The sequence below is a fragment of the Euleptes europaea genome, chromosome 4, assembly GCF_029931775.1.
Source record: "Euleptes europaea isolate rEulEur1 chromosome 4, rEulEur1.hap1, whole genome shotgun sequence".
Classification (NCBI taxonomy): Eukaryota; Metazoa; Chordata; class Lepidosauria; order Squamata; family Sphaerodactylidae; genus Euleptes; species Euleptes europaea.
Genome location: NC_079315.1, coordinates 33,277,914 through 33,302,879, shown reverse-complemented (window position 1 = coordinate 33,302,879; position 24,966 = coordinate 33,277,914). Strand labels below are relative to the sequence as shown.

Genomic DNA, 24,966 nt, shown 5'->3' with positions numbered 1-24,966 from the left:
TGAAGGATATGTCCCTAAAGCTAATACTTTTCCATTAGGATTTCCTTATAGTTAGGGGTTTACTGCTGGTGGAATTGTGAAAGAGTTGAGCTTAATAGTATTAAGAATTATGTTCCATGTGATAATCATCTGGGAACAAGGTCTCTGCTTGAGCCTCTCTGCCAAGCTCTATCTTGTTCTGTAATATTCACAAGAGAGAAAAGAAACACAGCTCTCAGCCAGTTTTTAGGGGTTTAGATATCAATCCTGCATGAATGAATGGTTTTTGAAAAGTTCAGTTTCTGGCTTCATGCAAATGATCACATACTTCGCCTCTCTGAACCTCTGAAAACAGCAATGTTTTTTTTCCTGAGTAAGAGTTTAGAATTTGGTCATTGCATGCTTTGAGAAGAATGCTACAGAGATCCACCAAGCTACTTGACAACGAAGTGTCAGTGAACAGTGTGATTTGGTATGCTTGTTAAGGCTTGCTTCACTATCCCCATGTCCTTCCAAAATCACTAAATAGTTCAGACCAACACAATCAGGCTGCTGTTATTTACATTCCTCTGAGATATTGTTAAGATAAATATTAAATGTCAAATTAAGGCAAGGAACAAAAGCTACATTTCCCAGAGCACCAGAAGCATTAACGTGTCATTTGCTGGCAGAAATGCTTTGACTAGGTATCCAACCACATCAGAAGGAACTAGGCACTGGAAGGGCAAGAACAGTCCAATGGTAGTTGAAAATGTTCATAATCAGATGGTTAGTGTTTGGTTACAAGATAGACAAGAATAAATGGCCCATGGAAACTCTGGAAACCCGTTAAGTAGATGGGCAACAATTACGTATATCTGCATGGAATCAAAACTGTAAGTGCCTAAGAGAGCCTTCATTTCCCTAGAATAGATGAGTCGGTATACATACTACCTAACCAAAATAGGAAGATTTTTATTGGGTCCTTTGGATCCAATCGATCTGCTCATGGTAACTGACGGTATCCATATAATACGTGTGTGTGTAAAGTGCCGTCAAGTCGCAGGTGACTTATGGCGACCCAATGGAGGTTTCAAGGCAAGAGACTAAGAGGAGGTTTGCCATTGCCTTCCTCTGCATAGCGACCCTAGACTTCGTTGGTGGTCTCCCACTGAAGTACTAACCTGGGCCAACCCTGCTTAGCTTCTGAGATCTGATGAGATCAGGCTAGCCTGGGCCATCCAGGTCAGGGCTATCCATATAATATACCCATTAGCTATTTGCAGGATTCCGCCCCCCACCCCACATCACAGACACACTTAGTTGGAATCAGATATTAACAACATGTTTTACTAAAATTAAATATCTAATTGGAAAGGCTATAGGAACATATATCAAGCAACAGGAGGACATTTTCCACTACCTTCTATGCCCACTGACTTCAATTTACTTAGAAGGGCATCACCCTGATTTGGATTGCTCCATACATCAGGTAAACCACAAACCATGACCTTCTGTTATTTCAGAAGAATAGAAACACTAACATCAGTGTCCAAATGGCTTGACAAGACCAGGTCAATGGGTATGATTCTTTCTTGCAGTGAAAGGGAAACACTCACAGAATTTTAAAGGGAGACCTGTCTCCATTAATTACACTGCAGAGAATTTTTGCTGAGGCTACCAGAATGCCATTCTAGAATCCCTTCTAGGCTTAATCCTGCACTCTGAAATTTCAAATCCAATAGGGAACACTGTAATTAAGCCAACTAAGTACAGATGGTTTCAAATCAATGCTTAAAATAGCAGCAAAATCTAACAACCACCCAAAAAAAAATTAAGGCTGGGATTTGAAGATGCTTTTGGACACAAGCAAATTAGGTTTCACCAATGGTCTTTTCTGACTGTAGCAACATACACATTGAGCCTAGTGTCTCTGTCACCCTAATTCCTGGATTTCACAGGCAAAAATGGGGCTGTGGACAGAAAGCAGTGTATGCAGTATAGATATACCGGCAATTATGGTTTGAGCAGGAATACGGTGGTAAGGGTGTATTGTTCAGCTATTCAAAGTTCTTTTCAGGATCAAGCTCAGGTCAGTTTGTAGTAGAAGCCAGATATGCACAGCACTGACTGGCTTAAACTTGTGATATCAGGAAACTATCTAAACCTTCCTCAACCATCCCAGGAGCAGTATTTCATTTTTAAACACTCATTAATTCTTGAAGATGCAAAATGAACACTTAAAGAGAGAGACATACAAAAACAACTTTAAACAGCAACAATAAGTGGATGGTTCATTTGAAGCAGGGAGAAAAGGGCAAACCCAGACTCCAGAACAGCAGTCAATTCATTCATGCAGCTTGAGCAGAAAGAAGGGAGGAAAGATGTATTGATTCCTGCATGTACCCTAAACGTACCGTCTTAGTTTAGTGAAAGGTAGCTGACTTCTTCAAGAAATGAATTGCTGTGTATTAGACACTGCAATTTCACATAAACGTCTACACAGACATTCTGGTTCAAAACTTCCAGAGATTCATAACAACTTTAAAAGTTAAAGCAATTCAGGGACACAGACGTACACACAACAAAAACAGCTTCTTCCATTTCTCCAAAATCTTTCAATGTATATTAGGCTATAAAATTAATGCATGCTGTCCCTTTAATCTACAATAGTTTTGGTCACTGTTTTTTCTGTGTGGTCTAATGCCAATGTTATGGACGGATCATAAATCAGTCGAACAAAGGCAGCTAATAGCAAGCAGTTTTATTCAGGATACATGACTGCAGTTCATGGAGAGAAAGCACAGGGTGCTGTCTCTGAAGTCTGTGACGCAGCACAGCAAGATTTATACTCCCGTCGCATCACTCTCTCTCCCCCCCTTTAGCCAATGACAGGCCTCGCAAAGGGGTTCCATTCTACCTATCACGACGCTTATTCAGTTTTTCTGCCTGGATACAGGATGGCTCCATTTTACTTATATGTTAACTTCACAACTCAAAATGGCGTTGCCTTGTTAAACTTATCTAACATAACATGGTGGCGTTTTTACAGCCAATACACATAACTTTCTATGTAATTTCAAAATGTCATTTCTTCCATATCAATCCCCCATTTCTTTTATTTATACCAGTTTTGAAATTACACTTTACTTTACACTGTTTTTCCTGTGTGGTCTAATGCCAATCATTGAAGAGCTCAGGGGGGAAAAGTGAACTAGGAGCAGCTCAAATTAATGCTTGATCAGGGGGAAAAATTAAAACTGTGATTAATTGCATAAGGAAAAATCTGGGATAAAAGGCACACAAAACATGATACGGTAGTCCTTTTAATCTATTTTCTAAAGGGTGTCTTAAGATTGACTTACTAAATGCTGGTTAACAAGCTTAACATGGATGTTCACTGGCTGTTTGCTGATGTATTCGTCTTATTTACCAATTACAGATGGCATGGTACTTATTGGAAACCAAAGAATGGCATAGTCCTACTTTGATATTCATGTTTATCATTATCCTTGCAATCTTTTTTTTCCAATTAAGAGACAACTAATGAGGGAAAGCATTCTGAATGAAAATGCCACATAAAACATTCCAGTCATCCACACGTGCAATCTGTCGCCTACAGATCTCTCGCACATACAAAGTGCATGGATTATGAACAAGTCCTGTGTTTGTGTGTGTGTGTGTATGTGGATTGGTTGTTTCTCAGTTCATGCTGCCTTAAGGCCTTGCTAGTTTTTAATACCTTCCTCAACAGAAGCTGTAAATGCACCCCATTATAATGACTATTGCAATTAGGCCACCAACTTCCTGGTAAATGAAATAAGAAAGAAAACAAACATTTTAGTTAAAAAAAAAAACAGTTGAGGCACAGTGGTATTTTGGAGCATTTCTCAGTGAATTTTGAGTAGTATACCAAAAGTGTAGAAATCTGCATAGGTGTGATTGCAACACAGAGTCTAGTGTCTCAATGTAGAATTTAGTAAAAAGGTAAAGGTCCCCTGTGCAAGCACCGGGTTATTCCTGACCCATGGGGCGATGTCACATCCCAACGTTGTCTAGGCAGACTTTGTTTGCGGGGTGGTTTGCCAGTGCCTTTCCCAGTCATCTTCCCTTTACCCCCAGCGAGCTGGGTGCTCATTTCACCAACCTCGGAAGGATGGAAGGCTGAGTCAACCTTGAGCCGGCTACCTGAAACCAACTTCCGTTGGGATCGAACTCAGGTCGTGAGCAGAGCTTCGACTGCAGTACTGCAGCTTTACCACTCTGCGCCACGAGGCTCCTAGAATTTAGTAGTTGTAGCTTAACCCCGGTTAAAATGGCTTGCCTGTGTGCATGACTGAGCCCTCTAGAAACACCCTGAATGTTGCTCTCATTTCAATAATCCCAATGTACCTTGGGTCGCAATTCCATGCAGGGTTGCACAAGGTTAAAATTGCAGCAACTCTGCTTGGGATTGCACTGTGTGTATTTGCCATGTCCCATAATATCTGTTTTTCCCTATTGCCCAGGGGGGGGGGGGGGAACCACTTTCAATCTCCCAAACACTAATTGCCCCCTATCCAGTCTTTTGTCTGGCATCATTGTTCTATGCTCTGGACATGTATACTCTTTTTCCTTGTTCTGAAACATTCAAACTACAGTCCAACACAACAGGACATTCTCTACAGTATTTTTTGAGCAGCAAATCTCACTGGTGTTCAAGGGACAAATGATGAAAAATCACCTTGTTCTGAAGTGTGTTTATAAAAAAGGATTCAGCCCTGCATCACTTTGCATAAGCCAGCCAAGTTAGAACTTGCTGCCAAGGAAACATATAAACAAAGCGCCAAAGGTTTTTGACCCAGGATCTCAGCTACTAGTTCCAAGATTTAAAAGTCTTAATCCGACCTAGATAGCCATACTGCAGGCAGAAAGAAGCACACAGCCTTCCAGAGGTGTTTTGAAAGTTTGGAATGTAATCAATCAACACATTCATCATATAGGCCACTTTTAAGTGGGAAAGAGACTTGGACATTCCACCAGCTTCTTTTCTGCTCATCTGTGGTAATATAGGATTGTGGTGCTAACCATTTATCTCATTTTCTGATCAAAGGTTTCCATTTAAGGTTTCCTTTTAAGCAAATGCCTGGCTGACTTATTTTCTAATCTAAATTGGAGATACAGAAAGGGCAATCAGACATTTTGTGTTTGCTCTTAACACAGCTGTACCTACACAACAATGCATGTAAGAATTCAGTTTCACAACTTTTCCTTTTAACAATAAGGTCTGTTTCAAAAGTACAGCTAGAAATCCAAATTGCAATATGCCTTCTAGAGCAGGAAGGTGAATGGAAATCAATCCTTAGTCTGGCAAGCTCCTCCTTGATTGTTCAGGGAATATGGAAAGAGAATTGCTTCTTCTTTTCTTTCTGAGAAATCTACTTCATTCCAAGGAGGCGTGTAGCAGCATTTTTAGGGTTTTCTTCTTTTTTTCTCTTTTTATTATTAATATTACATTAATATTATTTATCGAAATGTATTAAATCAGGGGAAAATATAACATTAAAATAATAACCTATTAGGATTAGAAAATACTAAGACAAAGGAGATACTAGATTTATGTAGGGAGGGAGGAAGTCGGTGGGGAAGTCAATTATAATTAACTATATTTAATATTGAAGATGCATCTAATAATTTTTAATAATAATAATACAGCTAATATTTTTTAAATTTTTAATTGATTAAAAGATTGCTATATAGGATGTATTGTCAAATGAGATGTATAGAAATTTTTGGAATAACAATAAAAATATATATTAAAAAAAAAAAAAGAAGATGAGGATGTTTGCAGTTTCCAAACAAGATGTTCCGCGGATTTTATTCCTCCTTCTTTTTAGCATCAGTCAGTGCCCAAAAAGGCCAAACAACAAAGGCATTAGTGTCTTGACCACAAACACTAAGCTGTCTGCTAAGTGAAGGGAGAGGGGGGAGGGAAATAAACACATATCCAGAATTCCAGATCCTGGCACTGCAGAACTACAGTCCTATACAGACAACTAATTAACTATGCAGGCAATATAGACAAGGCAAATTTTAGAATAGCAACTTACTGTTTAGAATAAAACTTGTTGTTTTATCAGTGGTGCGGAGGAATAAGCAGCTGCCTTGGGTAAACAGCTATATAAAAATGCTAAACGCTCTGCTTTCAACTACTGATTTGTTGCAAATCTGAATTGGCAGTTCTCATCCGATCGATCAACACTGCAACGAAAGCTCAACACAGAAAAGATCTGAATAGTATCAAATCCATCCAAGTCTGCCCACTGGAGGGAATGTGAAAAAGGAGCAGCTCCTACAGAGCAATTTCATTCTGTTGAGAAAGTGGCCCCACAAGTGGAGTGTGCTACCACCAGTATGGGTGGCTGCCTGCCATTAAGTGTCCCTGACTGCTCCAAGTGCTTTGCATACATTACGTATCAATTAAGGTTGGTCTATGTTAGTATTCCCCCATGCCAGTGGTTCCCAACCTGTGGGTAATGAGCCCCAAGGGAAGCCGCCTCCGCCCGCCTCGCCTCCCGCCCACCTGGAAATGGCCCTCGGGTTCGCACGCCCCTTCAAGCTGATCCGCCCGCAGCGACCCCGTCCTTTCCCCGCACCGGATCGCGGCCAAAAGAATCCCGTGCTTGGCAAGACTGGGGGAGCCTGTTAATGCCACCCAGGAAAGAAACACCCTGGGCGGGGGGCGGGCTGGGAGAGACAGAGACGCGCACATAGGTTTGGGCCCCCTCTTTTCCAGACAAGCCCTTCCACGCATTGCAGGGAAGCGGAACTTTGGCCCTCCGGCCGCCACCATCACTCCCCCCCCCACACCGTTTCATATCTGCCTCGTCAAACTATTTATTGATGCCTCTATACTATAGATAATAACGTGGCGACGACCCCCCAGAAAACATGCCCATGGCCACATGGTTTTCATAGCAATGATTATGAAGAATATTTTTGGTATGAAGATGGAGTGTCAGCACCACTTTTTGAAATTAGAATATATTAAGCATCATACAAAAAACCCTGTTCACAATCAAGAGAAAAAAATGTGCAACTACAGCATCACTTTGAATTTGATTGATAAGACACCGGAGAATTTAATTTCAGTTATTTAAAGTACTTTTACCCTACCTTTCTCCAACAGACCCTTACCATTGCCTAAAGGGCTTATGTATCTACATTAGTTAATCCAAAATGCAATTTGTCTGTAAGAGCTCGCTTTCAGTGATGTGTTTGGTACTTGCAAACTTCTCCTATCGATCATTCTAAACACATTTTAATTGGAGCTGAAAGATACAGGACTTGCTGCTTTACTGTGGAGCTGCGCCCAGCCACGCTCCAGCACCAAGAATGGGAGCAGATGGTATGCCTCATTTTGGAGTATTTCCAAAAATCACATTCCCATGCAGAGTTCTAACTTATCCTGGTAATTTTTAGGAACACACACCATGTGACCCAGCACAAGGAAAGCCTACCTCCCAGCTGCTGTCATTGGCTGGTACAGGCATAGGCAGAGGAACTCACACATCATTTCATCCGGTAGGTATCCATAAGCATTAAAGTGAAGTTGTAGTTGTGAGGACAACTTGCCACAGGGACACCGTTTGCAGTGTCATCCCACATAGCAGGCATAACGACTGCTCTCTACTCAACTAAGCCAGTGCAGACAATCTTGCTTTAGTACAATCAATCAGAGCAAAACTTCATTGCCAGGACATACTGATTTTCTTCTTTCTCTGCTACTGTCTCCCTGTCTCCTAGTCCATCTGAAGCACTGATTCCCCCCTTATAAGAACTTCAAAAAATGAAACAGGTCTTCTGTTTTATGATACAGCCGCTCCAAAGATTAAATTGAACAAAAAAAGAGCATCAAATATAATGACAGTGTTGTGTTCTTTTTGTCAACAAGTTGCAGATGACTTATGGTGACACCTGGTGGGGTTTTCTAGGCAAGAGATGTTCAGAAGTGGTTTGCCATTGCCTGCCTTTGTATATCAACCTGTCGTGGTACAGGCGAGGAGCGAGGGCTGTAAGCGTAGTCTGGAAAACAGTCCAAGGTCATTCACAGTGAAGGCAGAGTCCGAGATATCAGTACAGGCAAGGGAAGTCCAAAGCGTTAGTCAGAGTCAGTCCAAGAAGTCAGGATACCAGGAATCCAAAGGATAGCAGGGAAACACGGCAGGTACTCAAGGAGGTTGGTGACAAGTTGCTTGCACAACAGCCAAGCCTAACTGATGGCTTAAATCCCTTCCCCTGCTGCTGTAGCAGCCAGCTGATGCTGATGAGGCTGAGTTCACAGGTGGTGCTTCAGCCCTGCTCTTCCTCATCACTGCTACTGGGGAGGTTCCTCTGTAAAGCCTTCAGCCTAGCACTTTACCGTCTCTGCTGCATTGCCAGACGGACCTGTTTTCTTCTCTGCTCCAGTGGCCCTGGCGAGGCCTCTGGAGACACTGCATGTTGCAAGGTGTCAGGTCCAACTGGAGTCCTTGAGCTTGCTGGCTGCAGACATGGTGAGTCATCTCCTGACCTTGGCTGATCCTCCACTCCGGCAGGCTGTAGGCCCTGTGGTTGTTCCTGTGGGACTTCTTCCTGAAGATGTCCCTCTTCGTCAGAGGAGGTCTCTGCAGGCTGACTCATGACACAACCCTGGACTTCCTTGATGGTCTCCCATCCAAATACTAACTAGGGCTGATCCTGCTCAGCTTCTGAAATCTGACAAGGCTGGGCTAGCCAAATGTCGGGGGCTTTTCTTTAGGTTCCATAAAAGTGGTAGGGCATATTCCTAAGGGGGGTGGAGAATTGGCTTACGAGCCAACATGACCTTGTACCCATTTATCCCATGATAATGGGCAATTATGCCAGCACGGGGGGCATTTCTGCTAGTGCCAAGGAGCTGCACTGTCTTCCCCCACCTGCACAGCCTCCCGCCAGTGTCCATCCAGCGCAAGTCCCCAAGCCAGCGTCCCGGGAGGCGTTCCCAGGGCGGAGCCCCTTTCATCCCAGGAATGCCCCCTCCAATGGCACCGTGGCTATGCTACCTTTTTTGGTGGCGTAGCCCTGCTAAAGGCTACGGAACTTTTTTGCCCTTTTTCTTTTCTTCTTTCTTTTTTTGTGTTTTCAAAATGGGTTTTTCTTCTCTGCAGTGGCTGGGAATCATCTTTGGCAGTGGCGAGGCGCTGCCACTCCCAGCCATTGTGCACCCCCCTCCCCCTAGGAATGGGCTGGTAGTGTTTCAACTTTACCCAATAACCCACCTATCTCTGCCATCCCAAGATTCTGTCCAAGTCCAGGGTTGATTTTTCAGGGGCACTGACACTTGTATTATGCTAAAGTGATTTGGGAGGAGGACCTCTTTAACTACTGTGACTATGAACATGGCAGGGTGCTCAAATGGCATAAGAGATAAGATAAGGAAATTATTTATTTGAGGGAAGTATTCATTGTAACTAGCTTCTGTGTTTAAAATGATCCTTATACATCTTACGTATTTCTGATGCTAACTATTCAAAGATATCTAAAGACACACAGGCTTTGGCACCAGGGTTACAGTTGCTTCTGCTGGTTATCAGGAAATCAATTCTCCTTTTCTTTGAAATCCTTTTTCTTGAAGAGAATGGGAAGACTTCCTGGAATTCACTGGCATTTAGAATAAAAGGGAAACTCCAAGAATAATTAGATATGGGTGCAGAGTTATCCAGTAAGCAAGATTGAATGCAACAGAGTTAATCGTTAGAAAGACAAGACTGGTCACTGCATAGGTATGTCGGGAAAACCTCCAAACTGTACAACTTTCAAAAGCCTGAGTCATGCTGCATACTATTATTTTGCAGAGCTGGATAGCACTGCTTCAACCCAGTGGCTCAATCCAGGCACACCACAAAACCATGGTTTACTTTAACTGAAATCACTTTGTTTGCATGGGATCATTCAGATCTTCGTTTGCCTTGACCAGTGCTGATTTCATCACCTGTGCTCTATTTTTAGGGGTTGCTTCCACATGGGGGCAATTCTGTTTTGTGCTCATTGCTGCTGCCCATGAAAAGGCATTTGCAGTGGCAGCGAAGCCTCCATACGGGGATTTTCTCTGTGCTTGTTCTTCATGCCTGCCATCCCTCCTTTTACCACTATGGGGTGTTTTGCTACTTTTAAAAGACTTGGTAGTAGGTATACGAGAGCCAGCATGGAGTAGTGTTTAAGACCGGCAGACTCTAATCTGGAGAACCAGGTTCAATTCTCTACTCTTCCACATGAAGCCTGCTGGGTGACCCTGGGCCACGGTTCTTTTAGAACTCTCTTAGCCCACGAGGAGGCAGGCAATGGCAAACCACCTCAAAACGTCTCTTGCCTTGAAAAACCGTACGGGGTCGCCGTAAGTCAACTATGACTTCACAGCACTTTAAGATGACCTTTTGTGCTACACCTAACTCTAAGATATGAATGGTCATGCATCGCACGAATGAGAGCCAGAAGCCTTCTATCAATATTTGCTGTTTCTAGCTTTTGCCAAAGTTTACGCCTTGAAATTGAGTCAAAGGCTGCTTTCAAGTCAATAAAATCTGCATGCAGAGACGTCGGGCCCTTCGAGGTGTATTTTTCACTTAAGTACTGCAAAAGCAGGCAGTGGTCAGTTGTAGATTTGCCTTCTCTAAAACCCGCTTGTTCCGGCGCTATCATCTCTTCTTGCTCCAGCCAAGTAAGAAATTTATCATGTAAATGCCTGGAGTAGAGTTTACTAATGATGCTTAAAAGGCTAATAAAAGGATCTTTTTTATTGCCCTTTTTGAAAATGGGAACCACAATTGCTGTATCCCATTCCTTTGGGATTCGGCCTGTTTGGTCAATGAATGTAAATAGGGTTGCCAAAAAAGGAGCCCACCAGTCAACGTTTTTCTTTAATAGTTCAAGAGGTATACCGTCAAATCCAGGTGCTTTACCACTTTTCAGCCGTCCTATATGTGATTTAATTTCCGCCGGAGAGACCGGGGGCCATTCTTCTAGCTTTCCCATGTCTAAGTCTAACACATTTGATTCAGGGTCATCGTATAGCCCCTGAAAGAAAGATATCCATCTGTCATTTGATTCCATAGGGGAGGAGATATTACCTCTTTGATTTACAAGTCTCCAAAAGGTAGCAGAATCTTTATTTCTGACAGCTTGTATGAAAAACTCCCCGTTTTTTTTTATGAGTGTCCTTTTTTTGTTTTATTAAGTATTTATACCTTCTTTTATGATTTAGGAATGTGAAATATGACTTCTGTCTCTTTTCTGGCCCTGAATTGTTGGTAACATTGAATAAGAAGCTTTTTCCCCTGTACGCAAGCAGTGTAATCAGGGTTTCAAGGACCTATGTATCTCTCCAGTTTTATATGTTTTATTTATGTCCAGACTACTAAAAGTCATTTTAAACTTATTGATCGCCTCCTCATATATAGCCAAAAGGTCACAATTTGTTTTGCGGTCTACGGGGAGTTGTAGGAGGTTCTGAAATTCCTATGTTTTTAAGTGATTTTTAAATTCTTGGTTTAATTTTCCTGATTATTTAATTCGTTTCCCCTTACACTCGAGATGGGGCTCATATTTGTTGGCTAATTTGATGTTTCTTGAAAAGGAGGCAATTTGTAACAGGAGAGGTAAGCGATCACTTTCCATATAAGGTAGTACTTTGAAGGACTGTACCAATTGCCTAAGTGGTTCACTAACTAGTATATAGTCAATGGCACTAGTTCTATTTCCTGAATTTACAAAAGTAAATTTCCCAGGATAATCCCCCGTACAGGCCCCATTTAAAATCTGGAGATTCTTTCTCCTAGCAAATTTTATTAAGCTCAATCCTGCTAAATTAGATTTCTGATCGAGGGAAGTACGAACTGGCAGCATATTTGGTTGTTCTGGATCAGAGGCCTCAAAAGGTTGGCCATATTTTAATTCTAAGGTGTAATCGTCCGGACCCAACCGAGCGTTTAACTCTCCTGCTACCAATCACAAAGACTCTGGGAAATCATGTGACAGAGCATCAACATAATATTCCAAATCTTGCCATTTTTTGCTATTTTGTTTCCTGGAGGTAAATACACATTTATAAATAACATGCTCACCCCTTCCCATTTTAATAATAGGGCCATCGCCAAATGAGTTAGGAGGGTAAAAGTGGACAGGATGCCCTAAGGTTCACAGAAACAAGAATAGCTAAACCTCCCCTTGCCCTCCCTCTCCACTGACTAGGCTCAGCTTCTAGTTTGTAAGTATGGACTCCATCAAGTTCAGGGTCATCCAAGTCTTTTGCACAAGGATAATATTGAAGTTCCTCCGGAAGAAAGGAATATCTGAGCAAGAGGAGAGGCAACGAAGCCATCCAGCCACATTCCAGGACATTAACTCTATTGATTCCTACATTATACCAAAGCATAAGTAACTAGTGTTGCAGTCTTTTTCCAAACAGCAGATTGTTGAAAAGCACTTCATGCATGTTTCTCGAACATCCAAACATGAGATGGGAATATGTCTGTTCTACTAAAGACAGTCTGGACACTGCTTCAACTATTCAGCAAACTTCTATTGCCTTGTACCTCCCCAACACAGCCCCCTCACCAAAGGATACAGGGAGTGAGCTCAACCTTCACACAGCTACATAAATAGGGAACTACTTGCTAGAAACAGGTATTTCAAAGTTCATAATAATGAGTGCAATAGCCAAATTAACGGACCTTCTATGGAAATCCTGATTTTTATTCACATTATAAGCGCTGCTTACGACAGCTCCTTATAAAATAAGCACAAACAAGATGTTTTCCAAGCGTAGTGATAACAAATGCTCCTGGTAACACTGTTGGCTGCTGAAGCATACACTTGAGCTTACTTCTAAGTTCATTGGTTCTTGTAGGTTATCCGGGCTGTGTGACCGTGGTCTTGGTATTTTCTTTCCTGACGTCTCGCCAGCAGCTGTGGCAGGCATCTTCAGAGGAGTAACACTGAAGGACAGTGTCTCTCAGTGTCAAGTGTGTAGGAAGAGTAATATATAGTCAGAAAGGGGTTGGGTTGAGCTGAATCACTGTCCGGCAAAAAGTATCAAAGGTAATGGGCTAATATTGTCGAAGGCTTTCACGGTCAGAGTTCATTGGTTCTTGTAGGTTATCCGGGCTGTGTAACCGTGGTCTTGGAATTTTCTTTCCTGACGTTTCGCCAGCAACTGTGGCAGGCATCTTCAGAGTAGTAACACTGAAGGACAGTGTCTCTCAGTGTCAAGGGTGTAGAAAGAGTAATATATAGTCAGAAAGGGGTTGGGTTTGAGCTGAGTATTGTCCTGCAAAAGTATTGTCCTGTAAGTATCAAGATAATGTGCTAATGAGGGTATGGTATGTTAATATGGAACCATTGTATCCTGAAGTGATCTGTTAATGTGTGTAATCCAAAACTAATCTGTATGGCTATTGTTGAATGTTGTCTTTGTCTGGAGGTGTTTCAGGGCAGGAAGCCAAGCCTTATTCATTCTTAAACTCTCCTCTTTTCTGTTAAAGTTGTGCTGATGTTTGTGAATTTCAATGGCTTCTCTGTGCAATCTGACAAAATAGTTGGTAGAATTGTCCAGTCTTTCAGTGTCTTGGAATAAGACCCTGTGTCCTGTTTGTGTCAGTCCATGTTCAGCCACTGCTGATTTCTCAGGTTGGCCAAGTCTGCAGTATCTTTCATGTTCTTTTATCCTTGTTTGTATGCTGCGTTTTGTGGTCCCGATGTAAACTTCTCCACAGCTGCAAGGTATACGATATACTCCTGCAGAGGTGAGGGGGTCTCTTTTGTCTTTTGCTGATCGTAGCATTTGTTGTATTTTCTTGGTGGGTTTAAACACTGTTTGTAGGTTATGTTTTTTCAAAAGTTTCTTTTGATAGGATGGAGAAACTTTTGAAAAAACATAACCTACAAACAGTGTTTAAACCCACCAAGAAAATACAACAAATGCTACGATCAGCAAAAGACAAAAGAGACCCCCTCACCTCTGCAGGAGTATATCGTATACCTTGCAGCTGTGGAGAAGTTTACATCGGGACCACAAAACGCAGCATACAAACAAGGATAAAAGAACATGAAAGATACTGCAGACTTGGCCAACCTGAGAAATCAGCAGTGGCTGAACATGGACTGACACAAACAGGACACAGGGTCTTATTCCAAGACACTGAAAGACTGGACAATTCTACCAACTATTTTGTCAGATTGCACAGAGAAGCCATTGAAATTCACAAACATCAGCACAACTTTAACAGAAAAGAGGAGAGTTTAAGAATGAATAAGGCTTGGCTTCCTGCCCTGAAACACCTCCAGACAAAGACAACATTCAACAATAGCCATACAGATTAGTTTTGGATTACACACATTAACAGATCACTTCAGGATACAATGGTTCCATATTAACATACCATACCCTCATTAGCACATTATCTTGATACTTACAGGACAATACTTTTGCAGGACAATACTCAGCTCAAACCCAACCCCTTTCTGACTATATATTACTCTTTCTACACCCTTGACGCTGAGAGACACTGTCCTTCAGTGTTACTACTCTGAAGATGCCTGCCACAGTTGCTGGCGAAACGTCAGGAAAGAAAATTCCAAGACCACGGTTACACAGCCCGGATAACCTACAAGAACCAGTAATGGGCTAATCATTGTCCTGTAAGGATCAAGATAATGTGCTAATGAAGGTGTGGTATGTTAATATGGAACCATTGTATCCTGAAGTGATCTGTTAATGTGTGAACTCCAAAGCTAACCTGAATGGCTATTGTGGACTGTAGTCTTTGTTAGTCTGGAGGTTTTCAGGACAGGAAAACCCCTTTCTGACTATACATTACTCTTCCTACACGCTTGACACTGAACTGAGGCAGGTCTTTTGCACGGCACACCAACGGGAGGCCCGCGAAAGAACAGCAGCTTCGACAGGTCTCTATGTAACCGCGAAACGTTTCCAATTGCTGGCCAGGGTTCTTCCGGTTTCAGCGGCAGGCCAGTGCGCGACGGCGTGGCAACCCTTCCCGGGCGAGGCGCGCCAGGTTCCCCCGTCCCTCTCCCCTTGCAGCGAGCACTGACCTGTCCGGCGTAGCCTGACCCAGCAGTGGCCACAACGCCCTTCCCCGCCCGCCCCGGAATTGTCGTCATTCGCTGGGCGCCGAGAAGCATGCGCCATCCCGCATGAGCTGAAACTTGCGAAAAGGGATGGGCGAGGAAGACTACATTTCCCAGAATGCTCCCGCAAAGAAATCGGGGGGGGGGCGCTGATGCGAAACCTCCATTGCGAAATCTCGCGATGAGAGGTTGAGTGGCGGGGGAGAAAAAGGTCACGTTGTAGGCAGCGGCTTGGATAAACACAGGGGCGCGAGTCGGCTGGCCGGGTTGCTATGATGCGGTGGCCAACGGGCGGAGGACAGCCGTTGGCTTAAGCTCCCCCTTCGCGCCCAACGTCCCGGGGGAGGGGAGGGGCGCGCGGGCGTGAGGGAGAGTCAGGTAAGCTGGCCGTTGGAGGGGGCCAGGCTCGCGCCCCTGCCCTTCCAACCAGGGCGTCTCTTGTGGCGGCGGCGGGGCTTCTGCTGAGGCGCGGCCGCCCCTCCAGACCTGGGAGGAAAACGCCAAGCCGCCCTACAGCCCGGCTTCCCGCCTCTCTGTGAGTCCTGCTTCCATAAATTGCCCCCCCTTCCCGCCCACAGCTGTCTTTCTCCCCACCAGGTACATCCTCAGTCGTCGCTGCACATCCCTCGGGGAGGGGAGGGGAGGGTCTTGGTCGTGGGTTGTGTCGCTTCAGGCGGAAAACCGGGGCATCTCAGGGGCTTGTTTTGGTTTTTAACGTCCCGGTGTCTGTTTGGGACGAACCTGACCCGTGCGAGGAGGTCACCAGCACCTCACAGAGACCTGTTCTTGCTCTAAGCTAGCAGGAGTGAGATACGAATGAATGCTGTATGCTGCTTGTGTAGTTTTTGCATTGCCAAAACAAAAGGAACCTTCTAAAAGGTTTTGCTGCATGTGCTCGATTGTTATTGTGGTTATACAATTAACCAGTCTTAAGTTTCCCCTGTTGGGAATTGAATGAAAAGGATGGGTCTGACATAGTAGAGACGAGTACAAGGTCTCTCTGGCAAAAATTAAACATTACATCAGATACCCGGGAATTCTGTATTCAGATACTGTTGACCACCTAGCTTGAGATCGTTTAAAATCAGTGATTAAGAAGGTATATTTATGTCTTTTAAAATGGTCTACAATTAACACTCATCTTTGGGGGAAATGTCTGTAATAAAAATATTACCAAAGTCTGGTAATATTATGAGTTCCATGTTCCTTACTGAATGGGATTATTCAGTCAGCTGTGAACAGATTCATCGGGAACTATAAAAAGCCAGGAATTCAAAGGGAGATCGTTCAACAGCACTAGGGTCGGAGTGGATTTTCTAAGACTGAAAGAGACTACTATTCAACAATGTTGAAGGCAATTCCCTACTTTGGGATAGGTTTTTGTTTGCTTTTTTGGTGTCAAGTCACCGTTAACTTATGGCAACCCCATAGGGTTTTCAAGGCAAGAGACGTTCATAGGCGGTTTTCCATTGCCAGCCTCTGCGTCACGACCCTGGTATTCCTTGGAGGGCTCCCATCCAAATACTAACTAGGGCCAACTTGAAGACAGCGAAGTTCTACTAAGCTCATTATGCATACAACTTCTATAGTTTTAATGACTTCACAGTGTTACTAGGGAAGAACTAGAGAAGAAAGAAAAAAAATCCCATAAGCGAGTATGGATGTATTCATGCAGTTTAGAAATTGTATCTAACTTCTTGAAGCTGCAGGGGGGGGGCGGTTAGTCAAAATTCTAATCTGTACCACTTTATCAGGAGCCCCATGGCGCAGAGTGGTCAGCTGCAGTACTGCAGTCCAAGCTCTGCTCACTACCTGAGTTTGATCCCAACAGAAGTTAGTTTCAGGTAGCCGGCTCAAGGTTGACTCAGCCTTCCATCCTTCCGAGGTCGGTAAAATGAGTACCCGGCTTGCTGGGGGTGACGGGAAGATGACTGAGGAAGGCACTGGCAAACCACCCTATAAACAAAGCCTGCCTAGTAAACGTCGGGATGTGACGTCACCCCATGGGTCAGGAATGACTCGGTGTTTGCACAGGGGACCTTTACCACCTTATCAGCACTCAAGGATGGGTGCCTCGTCTTCTTTGACCATTAGTCTTTTAGAATAGCACAGCCAGCAGAAAAACTTGTCAGGGTACAAAGGTTCATTTTTAGCCAGGAGAACCTAGCAGACAATGAAGATGCCTCCTCTTATGCCAAGTTAAAATTCACTCTTAGATGATATTGCCAACATTTATCGAGACAAAGAACAATCACAGTTAGATACTCTGCTTTGGGTCTCGATATGGCAGGAGAAACCCTGCCTATTTTTGTGTAATCAATCTTAACCTAAATGTGGGATGTATTTAAATGATAGTAGTAGTAGTAAATAGTAGTAAATGATGAATTTAAATGGAGCAAGCTGTTAATTCAAAGTATGGAGCTTTCAGAACAAAGGAACAACTAATTTTGCTATATGGCTAAAATGAGTTAACGAGACTCCATAAAATATAGACCTTACTATATTGTTTTCAGAGATTAAACAGAGAGCGGTCTGCATTTCAATTTCTTAAATATCCGTATTTACAGATGAAAGGTTTAATACCATTTATGTAACAATCAAATAATATATTTTGAGCTTTAAATAAATTTGAACCGATCTTAGTCTAATTGGATGGGAACCACCAAGGAAGTCCAGGGTTGCCATGCAGACGCTGGCATTGGTCAAGTTTCAAGTTTATTTACCGTCAAAGACCAGCAGCAGTTAACACAGGCATTGGTAAATTACCTCTGAATATCTCTTGCCTTGAAAATCCTACAGGGTTGACATAAGTCAGTTACGACTTGATAGCACTTTCCACCACCAGAAAGGACTTACAGCTAAAATACACTTTACTTTTAGTAGACCTAAAAATAAGAGAACAGATTATAAACTCACATGGGAAACTGATTAACTGGTGTCTGTGAAATGTCCATGGTTTATGATGTATAAAAATATTTGTAAAGTTTTGTTTATTTCATTTATACTCCACTTTTATCCCCAATGGGAACACAAAGTGGTTTATCACATACCTGTGAGGTAGGTTAGGCCGAGAGTATGTGACTGGCCTAAGGTCACCTGGCAAGTTGCCATGGCAGAGTGGGGATTCAAACCTGGGTCTCTCAGATCTTAGTTCAACACTAATTGCTACACCACAAACAGCCTTGAATGTACAGCTACTATACTCTGCCAAGAGTAGCTAGAATAACAGCTAATGTATCCAGTAAATAATTTGGGACACTTCCATATGTAGCTCTTAGAATGTATACAAAGTGAAGTAAAAGCATAATGAATATGAAGGAATTGATTACTGCAGCCATTATGTTTTTGATACGTTGTTGGACACAAAAAGCTGTACTGTTAATTGATACATGGTTAAACAAGTGCTGGCTCATGATGCTTATGGATAAACTTGCTGTATGTATTTAGGGAGAAATAATGTTTAATGGAATAAGATTAAGCCTGCAAAAATGTAAGATCAGAGATTTTGATATGTGTATGAAATGATAGGATGTTGATTTTATAAGTAGTTTAGTGAGGTCATAGAAAGGCCTTTAAGATTTATCTTGCATGCACGCACGCATGTGTGTGTGTGCATGCTAGGTAGGTCTTAAAGACCTTTGTGTGACTTCACAACTGTTAATCATCTCATTCAGCTTCATTTAAGTTTGCTTTATTTACTATATGTTTTAAAAACTGGATGGTATTAAGGTTTAGAGCCAGCGTGGTGTAGTGGTTAAAGTGTCAGACTAGCATCGAGAAATCCAAGTCTGAATCCCTACTTTGCCATGGAAGCTTGCTGGGTGACCTTGGGGCAGTCACACACTCCGAGCCTCGACCCTGGCAAGTATTAGGATGAGAGACCTCCAATGAATACCAGGTCATGACGCACAGGCCGCAATGGCAAACCACCTCTGAATATCCCTTGTCTTGAAAACCCTACGGGGTTGTCATAAGTCAGCTGTAACTTGACGGCAATTTTTTTTTTATTGTATTACGTAATATAATGTGTGCAATAATGAATACGTTTTAAACAGAAGATGGCAAAACAAAACAGAGAGGGCTCAACATTTCAGCTTCTTCCTTCTTCACATAACAGTTGGTTTCTGAATAATTATTTCCTTTCTTTATAGACCAACTGTAATAGTTCCCTAGAGATGCTTTGCCATAAAAACAAAAGCAGTTAGATCCAGCCCAGTCCTAGGTGTATCCTCAGCAGTTATTTCCCATTAGTCACCTGTGCTTTTGTTGCCTTTTTGGTTTTGTCTTCCTCTGGAGATAACCTTTATAGGTAGTAAAGGGAATTCTAAAGGCTTTCTTTGAAATAAATGGCTTTATCAGTCTGTAGTTGTCTCAAGTATAGGAAATCTAAATATAGGACTGTAATGTGTAATGTATTATTTCTAGAGGGAAGTTTAAAGGAGAGGAGTAAAATGGCAAGTAATCACAAGCCTCCTACATCTCGTCCCACTTCAAGAGCAGGAATGGGGTTGGGAGCCAGACCACCATCATCCTCATTACGGCCTCCATCTGCAGCTTTATTGGGTAGTGGGGTATGTAACATAACATGTTATTCATTTGCAGTCAAAGACCAGTAACAGCTGATACAGTACCAATCATATCACATTCTGCGTCTCTTTCTTTTTGTTTTAGATTGTAAGCCACTCTTGGGTTTCAGGGTGAATATTAATAATAATAACTTCTTACATCATGCATACCCATGCGTTCATGGATTCTACCTGTAATCAAGTGTTTGTTATTGTTTTTCATCCCACAGTATAAGTCAAGTTGCTTCATTTTCTTACTCAGGTTTTTCCATTCATGTAAAGACCTCCAGCCCTGACCTGGATGGCCCAGGCTAGCCTGATCTCGTTAGATCTCAGAAGCTAAGCAGGGTCAGCCCTGGTTGGTATTTGGATGGGAGACCACCAAGGAAGTCCAGGATTGCTGTGCAGAGGAAGGCACTGGCAAACCACCTCTCTGTTAGTCTCTTGCCATGAAAATCCCAAAAGGGGTCGCCATAAGTCAGCTGCGACTTGACTGCACTTTACACCCACACACACACACAAAGACCTCCAATGTCACAAATTTGCCTAATATGGTATCACCTTAAAAAAAAGTAGTTTTGATAAGGAGCAATTTTCAGCATAAAAATGGCAGGAAGCAGGGTGCTTAACCCTTTCCTAGTCCACTCCTTCTCTGCTTCTTATTGCAGTCCAGCTCCCACCCCCCAGACATTATCTCCTGGAAAAACTGTCTCTTTCTGAAGTTGCTTCTTCTTTAAAACCTAATAAATGGTCATTTGGATTATGAGACACATTTGCTGTTAAAGTGCCCATAAAGTGAACATTTGCACTTAGACTGTAAATTTCTCTCATTTACGGTTCCAGCCTGCCTGTTCCTAGGTTACAGATCAGAGTAATAGAGCATGTTCAGAACTGCTGCATTAATTTCTCCCCACCCCAATAATTTTTTTCTCTACAATTTTTATTTCAGATCCCTCCAGGCACAGCAAGACCTGGTACACGTGGTGTACCTATAGGTACTGGAATGGTGTTCTCCTCACAGATTAAAGTTGCAGACCGTCCAGTGACTCAGCAAGGGCTGAGTGGAATGAAAACAGGGATTAAAGGTAATGAATAAAAGATAATTAAAGGGGGGGTAGTAGCCGTTGTCCCCTGGCCAGGTGGAGGCACCCATGTGGCCTCACCTGTTGTTTCCCCAGGGTGCGATCCCCTCCATTGGTGGGTTTCTCGTGTTGTTATTGAAAAATTTCTGTTAATACGTTCACAATAAAGTTGATTGTTTATTTAAGTTTGTGTATTCTGTTGACTCAGTCATAGGGTTGGCCCCACTACCCCCAGGTTGCCTGGCCCAGGCTACGTCCACCTCTCAGGCCCAATACCACTGGGGGGAGGGTAGGACTGGTGTTGCTGGGGCAACTGCCTGGTTGTTGGGCTGGGGGGGATGCCAGTCTTTCCACTGTCATGGACTGTTTTGGACACCAGCTGCATATGTCCTACCTGAGAAGGAAGGATGCCAATAGTGGTGCACCTATGGGAATGCAAACATGGCCACCAGCCCCTGGGTTCCTGCATGGATCTATGGCAGCCATCTCACCCTGGCTGGGGATTGGGGATTGGTTGAGTGCCCCCTCGCACAGTGCAGTGGTCCTGGCTCAGCAGTGGTGGGGCTCAGGGTGGCTTCCCTGGGAGCCATAGTCCCCAAACAGTTCAGCTCTGTGCTGGTGCCTGCCCCAGGGCCATCTTCCATGGCTGCTCGAATGCTGCAACGGCCACTGCTTGGGACAGCGGGGGACATGGGCGGGGGGGGGGCTTGAGCTCATTTTGCTCCACCCTGTGGTATACTTGCCATGGGGGCTGGCCCAGGGTTTCAGCCATCACGTGGTAGCCTGCTGACCTGGCTGCTCTGGTCAGTGTGTCTGAGGAAAAGACCTGGGGTGCTCGCTCACATTGGCAACAGGCACTCTCCTTGGGGGGAATAAAGTCCGCAGGGGTCTGTTAGCATTCTGCAGCTGGTTCCTCCCCCTCCTCTCTGTCATGTCAGCAAGTTGTACGTGTATGGTGCAGCTACTCCCTGTTCCCTGAGGGTATGTTTGAGCTGTCAGAGTAGTGGGAGGTGCTAAGTCCAGTGGTCCCCGGCCACATGACTTGACATCTGTCCTGCCCACACATGTGTGTAAAGAGCTGTCAAGTTGCAGCCAACGTATGTCAATCTAGCAGAGTTTTCAAGGCAAGAGACTAACAGAGGTGGTTTGCCGTTGTCTTCCTCTGCATAGCGACCCTGGTATTCCTTGGTGGCCTCCCATCCAAGTACTTGTCAAGACTGACCCTGCTTAGCTTCTGAGATCTGAGAAGGTCAGGTTAGCCTGGGCCATCGAGGTCAGGGCACCCACACATAGACCAGTGTTTATATTGGCTGCCAGGAGCCGGTTTTGGCTGCCAGTTGCTGGCTTTGACTGCGAAGGGGATATGGGTTTGGGTGGGGCCAATGGGTGTAGGCTGCAACACACTTCAGCCTCCTGTGGTTCTTAGTGCCCTGGGGGCACAGCAGCTGTTTTGGGGGTTGCTGTTCCTGAACTTCCTGGGTATCTATGGTCTAGGCCACAGTTTTTATGGGTGTAACTCTGCACTGTTGCTTAGGGGTGTTCCCAGGCTGGGGTGGCTTAGAGAGCTGACTGAGCTCCTGCAATGCCCCTAGGTCCCCTCCTTCCTACACTGGCACAGAGGGTAATGCCAGTGGCACTCTAGTGGGGCCTAAGTGTAGCTGCACTGGCATATTGCCATGGCGCAGCAGTACTGGGATGCTCTGCAGGCATATCTGAGATATGCTAGTATTGCAGTTGGTTGGCTCCCTGAGTGCTTTTGTCCCCATCCCCCCGTCCCCCGGATTGTACATTAAGTTGTCTAAAAAAAAATCCGTGATATTTGTTCTTCTTTGTTAGGTTCACAGAGACAAGTTATGGATAAATCATATTACCTTGGAGTGCTTAGGTATGAGAAATATCATTTCCATCAGTATTTGTGGCATCACAGTGTAAGCAGTTTGTGTCAACAATGGTGGCCTAGCCTCATTAAAGGGTTTGTCATTCTACACGGTGGATACCTGGGATCCAGTGCAGTTTCCTCCATTATTCTCCCTTCTGCCTTGCAGTTCTGACATGGATGAGAAAGATTCCTTAAGTCTTTCCTCTCTGTGGCAGCTGTTCCTCCGCTCTTTCCTGCCAGACCATTTTTTTCTGTAATCAGCACAGGCGCTAAGTGCTGTCCGAGCTGTCTCCTGCCACACTTTCTCAAACGTTTCATTGAACTAAACACATATACATTGCTTTCTGATTACCTTTTCCCCTCTACCATACCTGGTCATGTGACTGGTGCTCAGCTGACCCCTTGAAGAACTCTTTCTTTACTGGAGATTGCATCTTACCTCCAGCTCTGTCACACACACACAGACTGCTCCTGCCATAAGTGCCTCAGACTCAGGATTAATTTACACCAGGATGAAACTATGTCTCCCCCTCTTCTGCACATCTTTGGTGGAGCAGGAAAGCTGGCTACAATTCCATTCATTCCAATTGGGCTATTTTTACAGGAGTTTTTATTCTGGAACTATAATGTAGGAAGAAATTTCTCTTCCATTTCTTTTTTTTCAATAAAATGTAATAGTAGCTGGAAAAGGTATTTAGAATAAAAAATTCTACCTATTGTTTAGCTAGTTATTTATTATTATTTTATTATATCTTGCCTTTCTCCTCAGTGGGGACCCAAAGCGGTTTTCATCATTGTCCCCTCCTCCATTTTATCCTCACAACAACCCTATGAGGTAGGTTAGGCTGAAAGTGCCTGACTGGCTCAAAGTCACCCAGCCAGCTTCCATGGCAGAGTGGGGCTTCAAACCTGGCTTTCCCAGATTCTAGTCTTAACACTTTAACTACTATACCATGCTGGCTCATGTTGTTCTAAATTGGGGTTCAGGTGCTGCAACTCCCGGGCCAAATCCGTTTTGTTTGCGCGCACACACGCACAGAATAAACAGTTGAGAAGAAAGTGATGTCTGTAATATAGATAATTTGCAGGAAGATAACATTATAAGATGGGGATTGAGGCAACTGCCACTGCTACATGCTCTTATCTGGCTATTGCCATAATAATAAAATCATTCTTAACTGATACATGCTCCATTCTCAAAGTGGTCCTTTAGGAAAACTAGCCACCGATGGGGTTTCTAGAACAATGTGAAACATTCTATAGAACTTTTTAAAGAAAGGTATGATATAAATGGTTGGGTCCCAGACTATGGCCATCGCATGCCATCACACATCTGACTGAAGTGCCTTCCCTTGGCCTCAGACTGAGAGGGGCAGGGGATGAACATCACCCTATTCCACCCTTCCATCTCTGTGATTCTATGTCCTCCTCAGCCTCTTTCTTCAGTCCTTTTAAAGGCCCTAGCAAGGCTTGGCGAATGCCCAGTGGCCAATCCCATGAGCACCCTCTCTTCTGTCACTCTCCTCACTTGCCCTCAGGGTGGAGCTGCCAGACAGCTAATTGTCAGAGGAATGGCTTTTAAAGGACCAGCTGTCATTGATGCATGTGGATCTTTACAAGGCGTGTCCTTGGACCCGTTGGGCTTGGCGGACACTGGGTTTGGCATTGTGGGGTGCCAAGAAGAAAGGGGGAGCTGTGTTGTCCTCACCCACCCAACATAAATTAAATTATTCTTCAACAAGCAGTAAATAATGAGTTAAGATGAAAACTATTTTTTTTGCAGAAGCAAAATAAATGAGCTTACCACTGAAATTAACAAGCTTCAGAAAGAAATCGACATGCATAACCAGGAGAACTCTGTCTACCTATCATATGAAAAACAGTAAGTCAGGTTGCATGCAATCTTAGCATCTGTGTTTTTTTTTTAATAGTAGCCAGTATTTATGCCTTTTGAATAACAAAATAAATCAGTTTCTCGTATCTGAAGTCATTAGGGAAGTGCACAAGTGTCTTTGGGGATATAAATGGTAAAACCAGAAACTTGCTTTGATTGCATTTTAATGCATAAGCCGTGGAATCTAATAATCTGTTTTCTATTCTCATTTAGGGCAGAGTCTTTAGCTAGTGAGATCAAAGAATTTCAAGGACAGCTAGCAGACTACAACATGGTATGCTATTGGTTTCCAGATTTACTGCACTTTTTATCCACCCTTCCTCCAAGGAGCTCAAGGTGGTTCTCTCACCCACTTCACTGCTATTATTCTCACAGCAGCCTTGGGTTAGGTAGAGGTTAACCAAGAGAGGTTTGGCGGAGTGGTAGTGACTGGCCCAAAGTCAC

General features: G+C 43.6%; 1 protein-coding gene across 1 annotated transcript in view; it reads left to right on the top strand.

Moving 5' to 3' along the window:
* Positions 1-19,532: 19,532 nt before the first annotated feature.
* Positions 19,533-24,966, top strand: part of IFT74 (intraflagellar transport 74) — a 63,599-nt gene continuing 58,165 nt past the window's right edge. The window contains exons 1-5 of the mRNA XM_056848024.1: positions 19,533-19,673; positions 20,617-20,752; positions 22,586-22,634; positions 24,412-24,510; positions 24,736-24,796. Coding sequence (XP_056704002.1) covers positions 19,554-19,673; positions 20,617-20,752; positions 22,586-22,634; positions 24,412-24,510; positions 24,736-24,796 — 465 coding nt within the window. The 5' untranslated portion in view covers positions 19,533-19,553. The remainder of the gene's footprint in view (positions 19,674-20,616; positions 20,753-22,585; positions 22,635-24,411; positions 24,511-24,735; positions 24,797-24,966) is intronic.